We start from the raw sequence: 15857 nt of genomic DNA on the forward strand, positions 1-15857 counted from the left end.
AAACCCGTAAAAACCAATATCTGAAGTATAAATTTGCCACCTGTAGATGTAAAGCAGAAGGGCTTTGGGACCAACCAATGCAATAAATTAGCCTATAGATGTGAAGTTAGCCTGTGGATGTGAAGCAGAAGGGCTTTGGGACCAGCCAATGCAATAAATCATGATGCAGACAGCAAGTTAGGATTCAGGTACATGTTCCTTTAAAAAGGAATGCCTATTGCATTGAGGGATTTGAAAAAAAGACACACCCAAAGAGCAAGAATTTCCAAGCATTTATCCAGAATTGACAGGAATGACAGCTCTTAAATGTGGTAGCCATGAGGACTCCAGTCCCTAGGCACACAGAATAACTCCGTTATGAGCAGAGTTCATCACTGCTCTGAGACTGGCCTGTGTGGGCACCTTCTAGTCTATCCAACAACCCTCACTCAGATTCCTTGTTCTTAAAGCAACCACCTCACATCTAACCCAGTTCACATGATGCCAAGAAGGCATGGCCTGCATGCCCAGGTGACTATTCTCATTTCTGAATGAGACTAGGCCCCACTGGGAATTAATGAATTTGCAATGTAGGGGATTCTTCAGAAACAGACAGAACTGCATGGAACCCCAGCTCAGCCAATTATTAAATGTTTGACTTCAGGCAAATAATTTAACCTCTTATTGAACCATCTATTAAATGTGGGTATAACACTAATAAATCTGCATCTGGGTGAAGTTGATCTCATTTCATCATGGTTTTCTCAAGAAATAAAAAGATTGATTTAAAAAAATCAATTCCATGACCCCACCACCCGAAAATGAACAGCCAGGCATAACAAGATGAACAGGGAAAATCAATCCAGAAGGCATGGTCTGTTGAATTGTTTCTCCCCATTGAACCACGCCTTCCTCCTACTCTTGGTTAGTCATCTGATTTACCTGCCATTTATTATTTTAGCCTGCTGGGTCCCTCACTTTATACTATTCACAACTGTCTGTTATTTCAATGTGTATCAGTTTCTACAGTTTGATCAAAATGCTCCTTTTCAGACTAGGAAATTCAAGTAAAAAACTTTAAATTGTGTTTAGAGGTTTTTTCCCCTCAATGGAAGGAAATTTTGCAATTATTTTTACTTGAAAAATCTGCTTCGTTGTTTCTAAAATTGTAACAGCTGTTTAGTACTCAAAAAAAGAACTATCTCAGTTATCCTCAGCATTTTGGAATGACAGTTTGATTTTTTTTTTAGTGATTTCTGTACATCATTTTAAAGCATTCATTTTTCTCTCTTTAGAAAAATATAAATAAAAGTTTTGTTTTGAGAATTTCACAGTGCCTCAAGTAGGTTTACTCTTGTATAAACTAAAGGGAATGGATGTACATAGGAGAGGGAAGAGTAGTTTGAAGGGCAATTCAATTACAGTTCTCAAGTTCAGAATATGATGAGTGACAGCAGTCAGTTTATCTCATCTCTACTACAGACTAGAGCCGTACTGCTCTGTACAGCAGCAACTAGCTACATGTGACTACTGAGCCCTTGAAATGTGGTTAGTATGACCGAGGAACCAAAAGTTTAATGTTATTTAATTTTAATTAACTTGTGGTAAATGTTAAAACTAATATTTGATTCATATATTATGAATCATGTATAATATATTAAAATATTTTTGAGTATTTTAGAACAAGTATGTAAATCAACTATTTTACCTGTAAATTTTATGAAATCTAAATACAGATCAAAGATTTTCTATGAAAACTTAGTTTGCAAATTAAGATATGCTATAAATGTAAAATACAAACAGGACATCCAAGAATTAATGTGAAAAAAGGAATATAAAATAACTTTATAATTTTTATTCAGATTGCATGTTGAAGTGACATTTTGATATGTTATCAAAATATTAAAATGTACTATTAAAGTTACATTTACTTGTTTTTACTTTTTTTTAATGAGCCAACTAGAATATTTACAATTACATATGTGACTTGCATTATATTTGTATTGGACAAAGCTGATGTAAACTAAAGGGAAGGAATTTTGATTATATGTTAGAAAATACTTTCTCCTTATAAGATGACTCTAGAATCCCAATCTCTATGTACAAAACTTCTTTTTTTCCTGATAGGATTAAAAGGCAAGACTTACTTGGAGGGCAAAAGTGCCTGCCCTTTATGTTATCTCACTGGGAGCTGCTATATACTCCACTGTACATACATACAAGAAAACATTACTAACCTTGAGATGAGGAAATACATTTTTTAAGAAGAAACTTCTTTCCTCTACTTTATATTGAGTCTGTGGATGCTTGAGGAGCCAGACTCTTAAAGAAACCAGCTCTCCCTGGCTAACATGGTGAAACACTGTCTCTACTAAAAAATACAAAAAATTAGCCGAGTGTGGTGGCGGGCGCCTGTAGTCCCAGCTACTCAGGAGGCTGAGGCAGGAGAATGGCATGAACCCGGGAGGCGGAGCTTGCAGTGAGCTGAGATCGCACCATTGCACTCCAGCCTGGGCAACAGAGCAAGACTCCATCTCAAAAAAAAAAAGAAACCAGCTCTCTGGCATATACAGACACAGAGAATGCAGAGAATGGATTATGATCCTTCAGGACACTGTTGCTTTGAACATTGTCTATGTCTCACTTTAGACAGCTTGTTTTGGCAATCAGATTGTCAGTACCTTAAGTTCCTAAGGAAAAGAATAATCAGTTTTCTCTGATTCAAAGGTAGGAAACTAGCCAGAGCTGTGTGCCATACTTGATATGAAGTAATTGATCAATCAGATTTGTTGTGTTTATGTGCTTATAGGCATTATGTGTGTGTGTATATATATGGATATATACATAAATATCTATCTACATGCATCCACGTGCATATACATATATATACACACCCATATATATGTATATGTACATGCATATACACATATATATATACATATATGTATATATGGATGTGTATATGGATATGAATGTATGTGGATATATATGGATATATACATATGAAAGCATACGGATGTATGTATATAAATCTATATCTATAGACAGATAAATATACACATACATACACTCCTTTTTCAGGGTCTCCATGACTTGGAGTTTTTCTACTTACCGAAAAAAGTAATTTTTATTCTAAAAATATTGTCAGCATTGTCTTCATAAAATAGTTATTGAACTTCATGAGACTTTTTTGGAATTTTGATGAAAGATACGAATCCTCAATTTCAGAGCACTGACACATCCTAAAGCCTTCTATGAACCCTTTGGGGACCCAAGAACCTAACACCAGAAATCTTTCCTTTAGAGTATATGATATTTTGCTTTACTTCAACCACTTCCTGACCGTTCCTCTGATTAACTATGTGATATTAGGAAAATGTATGAACATCTCTGGACATCAGTGTCCTCATCTATGAAATAAAATGATCTCTAAATTCTCCCTCTAAATTCTGAGTTCTAATGACTTTATATCCTATATTTTAATTTTAGATGTGTAACTTCTCCCTTAAAAACTATTAGTTAAATATTTTTAAATTATTGGCTATTTAAACAAGTAGAAGTAAAACATATGACACCAAGAACACTAAGAGAAGGATGGTAAAAATTAGACATATATAAAGTTTTTAAATCATTTATGAAGTGAAGGATATATTTGGATATTGACTTGATAAGTTGAAGATGTATCATGTAAAAAAATGCATATTTTAATTTCTAATGCAACCTAAAAAACACAAATAGACATACTTAAAACGTCATTAGAGGAGTTAAAATGGAATACTAAAAATTATTTTATTCACCCACAAAAATGGCAAAGAAGTAGAAACAGAGGAACAAGGAGCTGAGAGACAAATGGAAGTCACACGTCAAGATAGTAGACTTAAATCCAAACATATTGATAATTATATTAAGTGTAAATGAACCAAATGCCTTAATTAAAATGCAGAAGTTGTTAGATTGTGTAAAAAAGCAAAATTCTGTATGCTGTTTACAAGAAAGACACTTTAAATGTAAAGACTTAGATCAGTTCCCAAAATAGTGAATAGGAGGCAAGGACTAACTTCCAGCTCCCATTCAGATGGACAGAGCAGCATGTGGAGACTCATATCATGAACTTTTGCTCCAAGAACTACAACAGGAACATACCAGGAAAGCAGAGAGAATCCACAGACCCTTCGAAGGAAGAGGCTTGCTGCTGTAGTCTTTGTGAGATAGCCAAAAAACTGAGTGCCCAAAGTGTGATATGGGGAGTGTCCACCCCCGAACACACATCCTCTGTGGAAAACCTGAAGGTCCAGATCATGGGAGAAGGATTTGACCTCACCTGGAGCTGAGGCAAATTTACAGCCAAACAAAATATAGGGGTAGAGGAAGCAGCAGGAAGAGCCCTGTGGGCACTTGCAGTCCCCAGGGAAGTCATTCCTGACTTTGTCTTGCAGAGATCCTTGGGGAGGGCTGCCAGTGGAACTGGAGAAAGACCATAGGAAGAAGAAAAGTTCCAGCTGAACTTTGTAAAAATTTAAACCGAATACAAAGTTTCCTGGACAGAACCTGGGAAAGGGGGCAAATAGGGAGTGCAGATATGAACACAGAAACCATGACAGGTGGGAGGTATGAAACCTGAAAGCCCTACTTGCTTTTTCAGCAGGGAGGCTTGTAACCTGCGGCAAGTTCTTAGCCCTACTCACTGGCTTCATGAGAGACACGGTGGGAGTGAGACTGGCTTTTCAGGCTGTGTGGGAGTTGGGCAAGGCCGGTCACTGCTGGCTTTTCCCCACTTCCCTGGTGGCCTGTATAACGCAGTAAAGGCAGCCATAATACCCCTGGGAACATAACTCCATCAGCCTGAGAACTACACCCCCATCCCCTACAGCAGCCACAGCAAGCTCTGCCCAAGGAGAGTCTGAGCTCAGACATGCCTAACCCTGCCCCAACTGAGGGTCTTTCTCTACCCATCCTGGTGGCTGAAGACAAAGGACATACTCTCTTGGGGGCTCTAAAGCCCCCAAACAAACTTCAGCATCCCTTTATGATTAAAACCTCAGCAACACTGGCATAGAAGGGACATATCTTAATGTAATAAAAGCCATCTATGACAAACTCATGGCCAACATTACACTGAATAGGGAAAAGCTGAAAGCATTCCCTCTGAGAACTGGAACATGACAATGATGCCCAGTCTCACCAGTCCTGTTCAACATAGTACTGGAAGTCCTAGCCAGAGCAATCAGACAACAAAAAGAAATAAAGGGCATCCAAATCAGTAAAGAGGAAGTCAAACTATCACTGTTTGCTGATAACATGATCATATATCTAGAAAACCCTAAATACTTCTCCATAAAGCTCCTAATACTGGTAAATGAATTCAGGAAAGTTTCAGAATACAAAATTAATGTACACAAATCAGTAGCACTGTGTCCGAAACTGGTGGGTTCTTGGTCTCACTGACTTCAAGAATGAAGCCGCGGATACTTGTGGTGAGTGTTACAGTTCTTAAAGGTGGTGTGTCCAGAGTTTGTTCCTTCTGATGTTCGGACGTGTTTAGAGTTTCTTCCTTCTGGTTGGTTCGTGGTCTCGCTGGCTTCAGGAGTGAAGCTGCAGACCTTCGTGGTGAGTGTTACAGCTCTTAAGGTGGCATGTCTGGACTTGTTCATTCCTCCCGGTGGGTTCGTGGTCTCGCTGGCCTCAGGAGTGAAGCTGTAGACCTTCGGGGTGACTGTTATAGCTCATAACAGCAGTGTGGACCCAAAGAATAAGCAGCAGCCAGACTTATTGCAAAGAGCAAAAAAACAAAGCTTCCACAGTGTGGAAAGGGACCCAAGTGGGTTGCCCCTGCTGGCTCAGGCAGCCTGCTTTTATTCCCTTATCTGGCCCCACCCACATCCTGCCGATTGGCCCATTTTACAGAGAGCTGATTGGTCCGTTTTGATAGGGTGCTGATTGGTGCATTTACAATCCCTGAGCTAGACACAGAGTGCTGATTGGTGTATTTACAATCCTTTAGCTAGACATAAAAGTTCTCCAAGTCCCCATCAGATTAGCTAGATACAGAGTGCTGATTGGTGTATCCATGAACCCTGAGCTAGACACAGAGTGCTGATTGGTGCATACACAATCCTCCGGCTAGAAATAAAAGTTCTCCAAGTCCCCACCCGACTCAGGAGCCCAGCCGGCTTTGCCTAGTGGATCCTGTGCCAGGGCCATGGGTGGAGCTGCCTGCCAGTCCCAGACCACGCTGCCTGCCAGTCCCAGACCACGCGCCTGCACTCCTCAGCCCTTGGGCGGTCAACGGCACCAGGCGCCGCAGAGCAGGGGGCGGCACCCATCAGGGAGGCTCGGGCTGCACGGAAGCCCACTGCGGGGGAACTCGGGCATGGCAGCATGCAGGTCCTGAGCCCTGCCCCGCAGGGAGGCAGCTGAGGTCCAGTGGGAATTCGAGCACAACGCAGGCAGGCCGGCAGTGCTGGGGGACCTGGTGCACCTTCCACAGCTGCTGGCCTGGGTGCTAAGCTCCTCACTGCCCGGGGCCAGCAGCGACGGCTGGCCACTCTGAGTGCGGGGCCCGCTGAGCCCACGCCCACCTAGAACTCGTACTGGCCCAGGAGCGCCACACGCAGCCCTGGTTCCCACCTGCGCCTCTCCCTCCACACCTCCCCACAAGCAGAGGGAGCTGGTTCCAGCCTCAGCCAGCCCAGAGACAGGCTCCCACAGTGCAGCGGCGGGCTGAAGGGCTCCTCAAGCATGGCCAGAGTGAACGTCGAGGCCAAAAAGGTGCTGAGAGCAAGCAAGGACTGCTAGCACGTTGTTACCTCTCAGCACTGCTATACACCAACAGCGACCAAGCTGAGAATCAAATCAATAATTCAACCCCTTTTACAATAGCTGCAAAAATATACTCACAAATGTACCTAAGAAGATAAAAGACTTCTACAAGGAAAACTACACAATACTGCCGAAAGAAATCATAGATGACACAAACAAATGGAAACACATTCCATGCTCATGGATGGGTAGAGTCAATATTGTGAAAATGACCATACTGCCAAAAGCAATCTACAAATTCAATGTAATTCCCATTGAAATACCAGCATCATTCTTCACAGAACAAAAGAGAACAGTCCTAAAATGCATGTGGAACCAAAAAAGAGCTCGCATAGCCAAAGCAAGACTAGGCAAAAAGAACAAATCTGGAGGCATCACATTACCTGACTTCAAACTGTACTATAAGGCTATAGTCACCAAAACAGTATGGTACTTGCATAAAAATAGACACACATATCAAAGTAACAAAATAGAGAACCCGGAAATAAAGCCAACTGATCTTCGACAAAGCAAACAAAAACTAAAGTAGGGAAAGGATACCCTATTCAACAAATGGTGCTGGGATAATTGGAAAGCCATATGTACAAGAATGAAACTGGATCCTCATCTCTTGCCTTATACAAAAATCAACTCAAGATGGATCAAAGACTTAAATCTAACACCTGAAACCTTAACAATTCTAGAAGATAACATCGAAGAAACCCTTCTAGACAATGGCTTAGGCAAAGACTTCATGACAAAGAACCCAAAATCAAATGCAACAAAAACAAAGATAAATTCATGGAACTTAATTAAACTAAAAAGCTTCTGCACAGCAAAATAATCAGCAGAGTAAACAGACAACCCACAGAGTGGAAGAAAATATTCACAAACTATGTATCTGACAATGGACTAGTATCCAGAATCTACAAAGAACTCACACAAATCAACAAGAAAAAAACAAACCATCTCAAATAATAGATGTTGGCATGGATGTGGTGAAAAGAGAACACTCTTATACTGCTGATGGGAATGTAAACTAGTACAACCACTATGGAAAACAGTGTGAAAATTCCTTCAAGAACTAAAAGTAGATCTACCATTTGATTCAGCAGTCCCACTATTGGGTATCCACCCGAGGAAAATAAGTCATTATACGAAAAAGATACATGCACATGCATGTTTATAGCAGCACAATTCGTGATTGCAAAAATATGGAACCAGTCCAAACGCCCATCAATTCGTGAATAAAGAAAATGTGGTGCATATATAATGGAATACTACTCAGCCATAAAAAGGAACAAAATAATGGCATTCATAGCAACCTGGATGGAATTGGAGACCATTATTCTAAGTGAAGTAACCAGGAATGGAAAACCAAAAAGTACATTCTCACTCATAAGTGGGAGCTAAGCTATGAGATGCAAAGGCATAAGAATGATACAATGGACTTTGGGGATTTGGAGTAAAGGGTGGGAGGAGGGTGAGGGATAAAAGACTACACACTGGGTACAGTGTACACCACTCAGGTGATGGGTTTACCAAAATTTCAGAATTCACCACTAAAGAACTTATCCATGTAACCAAATACCACCTGTTCCCCAAAAACCTACTGAATTAAAAAATAAAATTTTTTTAAAAAGAAAAGCTACCTATTGGGTAATATGCTTGTTACCTGGGTAACAATCTGTACCCCAAACCCCCAGGACACACTATCTATAGGACCTACTTTCACATGTACCCCTTAAACTAAAATAAAAAATTTAAAACCAACAATAAAACAATACAATAAATGTAAATACTCAACGCAGTTAAAAAGTAAATAAATGGAAATAGCTGTAGTATGCAAACACTAAGCAAAAGAAAGCTGATGTGGCCATAGTAATATCAGACAAAGGAATCTTTAAGATGAAGAATATTAGCATAGATGAATAGGAGTATTTTATAATGATAAAAGGCAATATAATTAAGTATATAGATAATCAATATACTAAATATAAAGCACCCAAATACATTAACCAAAAAGAACTATAGGCAAATCTACAATCATAGTTGGAGACATACCAAAATTTGTTGAATACAACTAATATAGACCTTGAAAGAAACTCATAGTTTTAAATGCCAGTGAGCGGAATGATACAAAAACAATGACCTTTCTTTTCAATCTAAAAAGCTAGAAAAAGAACAGAAAATTATGCCTAAAATACATAGAAAAGGGAAAATAATAAAAATAAGATTAGAAATTAATGAAATCAAAAATTGACAAATCAGAAAAAAATCAATAATGCCAGAAACAGATTATTTGAAAAGATAAATAAATCTGATAAACTTTTAGCAGAAGTGATCAAGAAAAAAATGCACCAATAGCAGAAGTATAAAAGGATATCACTACAGACCCTATAGACATTAAAATGATATTAAGAGGATATTATAAAATTTGAAAACTCATGCAAAATGACAAATTCTTGAAAGCATGAATTACCAAAACTGGCTCAAGAAGAAATAAAAATAAATAGCCTTATATCCTTAAAAGATACTGAATTTGTAATCAAATAATTTTCCACAAAGAAAACTCCAGGTCCAGATGAATTAGCTTGTGGACTTTATCAAAACTAAAGAAGAAGTAGTAGCAATTCTATACAAATGCTTTCAGAAAATTGAGGAGAGAATGCTTCCTAAGTCATTTTTGAGACTACTCTAACTCTTACTAAAGTACTCTAGAAGAAATCTACTAGGACATAGAAATTAACTTAAAAATGTATAAGATACAAAGTCATATACAAAAAGCAATTGTATTTTCCCACACTAGTAATGAACATTTAGAAAATGGAATTTAAAAAAATAACATATATAAAGCATCAAAAAAATTAGGTACCTAGGCATTAACCTAATAAAAGATATGTTAGACATCTACACTAAAAACTATAAAACACTGCTGAGAGAAATTAAAGAAAACCTAAATAAATGGAGAGATACACCATTTTCATTGATTGGAAGATTCAAAATTTTAAGATATTCATTCTCCTTAAACTGAAAAGAGATTCAAAATTCCAGCAGGATTTATTCTAGAAATTAGTGAGATGATTTTAAAATCTATTTGGAAAGGCAAAAGATCAAGTGTAGCCAAAATAAAAATATTGGAAAAGCAAAGCAAAGCAGAAGGACTGAATTTGCCTATCTTCAAGTTTTTCTCTGAATTTACAGTAATCAAGACAATGTAGTACTGGCAAAAAGAGTAGACAAATATATCAAAGGAACAGAATAGAGGGTCCAGAAATAGACCTACACATACACAGTCAAATTATTATTATTATTATTATTATTATTTTGACAGAGTTTCACTCTTGTTGCCCAGGCTGGAGTGCAATGGCACGATCTCAGCTCACTGCAACCTCTGCCTCCCAGATTCAATTGATTCTCATGCCTCAGCCTTCAGAGTAGCTGGGATTACAGGTGCCCATCACCACACTCAGCTAGTTTTTGTATTTTTAGTAGAGACACCATGTTGGTCAGGCTGGTCTCGAACTCCTGACCTTAGGCTATCCACCCATGTCGGCCTCCCAAAGTGCTGGGATTACAGGCGTGAGCCACCATGCCCGGCCCAAATTATTTTCAATAAAGGTCCTAAAGCAACTAAATAAAGAAAGAGAAAATCTCTTCAGCAAATGGCGCTAGAACAACTGGATATCACTATAGAAAGGAAAAAAAGAAAACTTTAACTCATATCTCACACAATACCCCAAAATAAATTTAAGATGAATTATATAGATCTAATCATGAAAGCTAAAATGATAAAGCTTCTAGAAAAAATACAGGAGAAAATCTTCACAACATTGGGATAGGCTAAGATTTCTTGTAGAAAACACAGAAAGCACAGAATATAGAAAATGCATAAATTGGACTTAATCAAAATGAAATTCTTCTCATCAAAGCACACCACCAAGAAAACAAGCAGATAAACTAAACACTGAGACAAAATATTCACAACACATATTTTGACAAAGTGCTTATATACAGAACAACCCAATAATGAAAAGACAACTCATTTAAAAATGAGAAAAATACTTGAACAGGCATATCATAAAAAGAAGATATATAAATGGCTGAAAACAAATGAAAAAGTGATCAAAATTGATAGTCATCAGGGAAGTGCTGGTTAAAATCACAATATTTACTGCTCCCCACACCAAAGAATGGTGAATATAAAAAAGATTGTCAAAGCCAACTGTTGAGAGGATACGGAAGAACCACAATTTTCATACATTTTTTATGGGAATGTAAAATGGCACAAACATTTTGAAAAACTGTTTGGCAATTACTTAAGAATATAAACATCTATCTACCCTATCACCCAGCAATTCTACTCCTAGGTATTTATCCAAGTATACCTCCACAAAAAGCCTTGTATACAAATATTCAGTTTTATGCATAATAACCAAAATTAGGAAGCAATTAAAATGTCCATCAAGACATGCATAGAATGGATACACAAACAGTGGTATCTTCACACAATGGAATACTACTCAGTAATAAAAAGGAAAAACTAATACACATAACAACGTGAATATATCGCAAAAGATTGTATGCTAAGTAAAAGAAGCCAGATACAAAAAGTACGTATTTTTGGAGGGGTGCAGATTGATTGGGAAGGGGCACAGGAATTTTTTGTGATGATGGATATGTTCTGTGTCTCAAAATGCATTTGTCTAAACTGATGTAATGGAACACTTAATATCTGAATATTTCACGTTATGTACATTTTAACTAATTTTTTAAAATAAAAGTGTAAAATGTATTTTTAAAATATCTGACAATGCTAACGTGGAAGATGTAGAGATACCAACAAGATCAGGACGGGGGATAAGTTTGAGGACACAGATCAAGGAGATAATTCATGTGGTCCCCTTCACTCTCTAGTTTTCATTTAAGACATCACAGGAAGAGTTCTGCCTTCATTCCATAATGCATACTCTATTTTGTGAAGAAGCAGAAAAGCTTATCCATACACTTCCTGGGCTCTTAATCAGCATTCTCCTGAGTGTCTATACTATACTCTCTTCATACCCCATCACAGCACTTACCATATTCTACCGTAACTAGTTATTTACAAACCTCTTTACCCTACCAAGCCCAATGCCTGCAACACAGTGGATAACCAGAAAATGTTTATTGAAGGAATAAATGAATTTTCATGCATTATCATTTATGACTGACAAGTTTTCTTCTCAATCAATTGCCTTTGAGGGACTCTACTTACCTCTGTCCCCGAAGAACAGCTGTGTACAGGTGAATACATTGACTGTCTTGAACCAACCAATACAGGAGCCCATCACTGAGGTCTAAAGTTAGAGCAATTACCTAAATAGAAAGTAAGGTAAGAAAATAAACCAAATACATGTTTGAAGCATAACTTTGTGAACAGGTCACACTTAAGCTATAGATTTCTCTTTAACATCCTCTTTGGAATAATAAATTCAGTAATTTTTCCTTTTTTCTGACTATAAAAGTTATATGATTATGCTAATTTCTATGTTATTTGGATATAAACACTGGTGTCCTAAAATTTTACAAAAAGGCAAGGAGTATATTATTCACGTTTATATACTTAGCTCCAGTAATTATCAAAGTATGATTCTCAGACCTGCAGCAACAGCATCACCTGGAAACTTGGAACAAATATAAATTATCAATCACACTCCAGAGTTACTGAATCTGAAACATTGAGCCTGTGTCAAGCTTGCCTAAAGGTAGTGATAACTCTGGCCTCTTTAGCAACATGAGCCAGTGAATTTTGTTGTTGTTTAAACCTGTTGTTATCAAACATAGCTGTATATTAGAATGATCTGTGGAGTTTTTAAAAAATCTCAATTCCCAGGCTGCACTCTATTAATTATTATCTCTGGGGATGGAACCTAGGCTCCAGTATGCTTTAAAACTTCTCAGGCGATTCCAACGTGCCACCAATGGTTTAAACCATTTTGAATTGTATTTTCTATTAATTGCAACCCAAAACATTCTCATACACTTTAAAAAGATCATACACAAAGGATGTTTATGTGTTAAAATTGAATAGTAATGTGTATATAAAGCCCTATTTCCAGATGACATATGAGAACCACTTCTTACTACTCTTTGCTTTCTTGTTGCAATGTATATCTTAAGTTTACATCCAGTCATCTAGATGAGGCCTGATGGCATAGAATCCATGAGATATGGCATAGAATCCATGAGATAGATAGAAGTTACTATCCAAAGATCCTGTTTTTGCTTTCTTTGGCTTTACAAATATTTTTCAAATAAGCTAAGATTGCCAGTAGCCTGATTTCAGAGCAGTGCAATCTCCCTGTAACATACCTAGAGGCTGTAAGGTATACCCAATAGAATTAAAGTTGATGACTACATCTTTAGCAAGATACAGCAGCATTTAAACAAATATGATGAGCCAGTGAAAGATGTGAAAAGACTACAATAAGGCATCTGAGAGCTAAAAATTCTTCCTGAAAAGTTACCCTGCTACAAAGAAACAGTTATAAGGTACATGATGATAAAAACCCTTCGGTTGTCATACAAATCACAGCCTTCTATCTTCAGGAAAATTCAACCAACTTATTCTCCAGAAGGTAAAAATGTATTCTGGCAATTCTCAGCCTTTTAGGAGTTGAATCATGTCCTTGCTCCATGCTGAGAGAGATTTATTGATTTTTTTTTCTGTTAAAGAGAAATTAGGTTAACCTTGTTTGGTTATTTACAATGAGATGCATTAGAGTTTCTACATTACAAATTAAGTCTATTTTATCTATTTTAAAAAGGAGATTCTACAGTTTTTTGCTGGAATACAACGAACTATTCAAACTCTAAGTAAAATTCAGGTGTTGGGTCATTATCCCATTCCTCCACAGCAGTCAGCAGCTTCATATTTAAACAGTCAGAGGTACTCCATACCTTTTATATAAACCTCTCTGATCTAAACTAAAACCCTTATGTTAAATTTTAATTCTATGGTAAAATGTGCCATATGCTGTGAGTTGAGCTCATCAGATGTGGCAAAAGGTATCTTTTTACCTTAGAAGAATCTCTTACTTTGTTCATTCTTTTTTTATCATACAAGTAATTGGGCCTTTCTATAAATAATTGCCTGACTGTATTTCATTATGTCGGCTGATTGCAAAATATATTATTACTGCATAATAAATCTGTACATGACATCAATGAACAAGAGAGAGATGAAGAGCTTTGCTGGATGCAAAATGCATTGCCTTCAAAACATCCACTGTCACTAAGGGAGTCAGATAGATTAGACATCAAACCATGGAACCAGAACACGGATTTGCAAAAGCAACAACAGCACTTGACAACCTGGGAGAGGACTTGGAGAGGAGTGTTTTTTTTGTTGTTGTTAATTTCCATTCTTTTGCTTTTATTATATATATATTTTTAACTTCAATAGCTTTTTGGGGTACAGGTAGTTTTTGGTCACATGGATGAATTGTACAGCTGTAAAGGCTGAGATTTCAGTGCACCAGTCACCTGAGTAGTGTAAAAATGTACCCAATATGTACGGTTTTTTTATCCCCCACCCAACTTCCACCCTCCCTCCTTCTGAGTCTCCAAAGTCTATTATACTACTCTGTATGCTTTTGCATACCCATGGCTTAGCTCCCACTTATAAGTGAGAACATATAGTATTTGGTTTGCCATTCCTGAGTTACTTTACTTAGAATAATGGCCTCCAGCTCCACCCAAATTGCTGCAAAAGACATTATTTCCTTCTTTTTTTATGGCTGAGTGGTATTCCATGGTGTGTTTATACCACATTTTCTTTATCCACTAATCAGTTGATGGGCACTTAGGTTGGTTCCCTATCTTTGCAATTGCAAATTGTGCTGCCATAAACATATGTGTGCAGGTGTCTTTTTGATATAATAACTTCTTTTCCTTTGGGGAGATACCCAGTAGTTGGATTGCTGGATCGAATGATAGAAATACTATTAGTTCTTTAAGAAATCTCTGCACTGTTTTCCATAGAGGTTGTACTAATTTACATCCCCATCTGCAGTGTATAAGCGTTTGGGGGGGGATTTAAAGAGGGGTAAGAACGATGAATTTCCCCCAAACATGCTGAGATGACTCACTCATTTATGGGAAAGTCCCCAAGGTCACACCAGAGCTTTTTCCTGGCTGGTGAGAGTACTCAAACAACCATATCAGAACACTGGGAAGATTACTGACAAAATCCCTGAGGTGGAGAAGAAGTTACTCTTCAGATTATATTATCAATATGTTTTTACAAAAATGAAAATGCTTTTCCCTGACAATTATATTTTTTGAAAAACAAACAAAAAAATGCTTTCTTAGTATTCAGACTCAAGTGACTCCAAAATAGAATTAAGGGACCTTTTTATTATTTGACAAGAATGATTAATCTTTGGATATGGTACATAAATTTCCATCTCTTTTAAATGTCTGTGTTATAGTCCATGTAATGCAAATCAGGTCTCTTTAAATATCCTAGGAATTATGGCCCATATATGTTATTGGAATTGGAGATCAAGTGACTCAACTATTAGTTCATATATATACATATATTTTTTAAATCATCTGGTATTCTGTATTATGTATATTTTATCTCTGCAGAAAAAATGACTTAAAATAAGAAAATCTTAAGGGATATATTAGGTAGAAATGGTGTGAATTATTTATTCTTAATGCATTTCTGCAATTTTCAAGTTTTTCACAGTTGAAATATGTCACTATTATGATCAGAAAAAATTAAAATTTAGAAACTTAGATGGATACCTAGTGGGTAGCTAAACAGATTCAACAAAAATAGTTATTGCTTGTAGAAGCTGAGTAAGTAAAAGTAACATTTGCTTTAGAAACATTCCTGTATCAGGCATATTTTGCAGGTTGAGTAATAATAATAAGAGCTTAACTACTGAGCATTTACTTTGTACCTGGAACTATTCCCATTCCTTCTCATGAATAATCTCATATAATCTTTAAAAAAAAAAACCTAGGAGGTAGAATAATAGTTAACAGTCCCATTTTTCAGATAAGGAAAGAAACACGGAGAAGTGAAA

The 15857-nt window shown here is 37.1% G+C and overlaps 1 protein-coding gene across 2 annotated transcripts in view; it reads right to left on the reverse strand.

Moving 5' to 3' along the window:
- The window catches only part of ROS1 (ROS proto-oncogene 1, receptor tyrosine kinase), a 155562-nt gene that overhangs the window by 90488 nt on the left and 49217 nt on the right, over positions 1-15857 (reverse strand). For both annotated transcript variants that reach the window (XM_063724964.1, XM_063724965.1), the window contains one exon: positions 12035-12135. In XM_063724964.1, coding sequence (XP_063581034.1) covers positions 12035-12135 — 101 coding nt within the window. The remainder of the gene's footprint in view (positions 1-12034; positions 12136-15857) is intronic.

This window comes from Pongo abelii, chromosome 5, assembly GCF_028885655.2.
Source record: "Pongo abelii isolate AG06213 chromosome 5, NHGRI_mPonAbe1-v2.0_pri, whole genome shotgun sequence".
NCBI classification, from domain to species: domain Eukaryota; kingdom Metazoa; phylum Chordata; class Mammalia; order Primates; family Hominidae; genus Pongo; species Pongo abelii.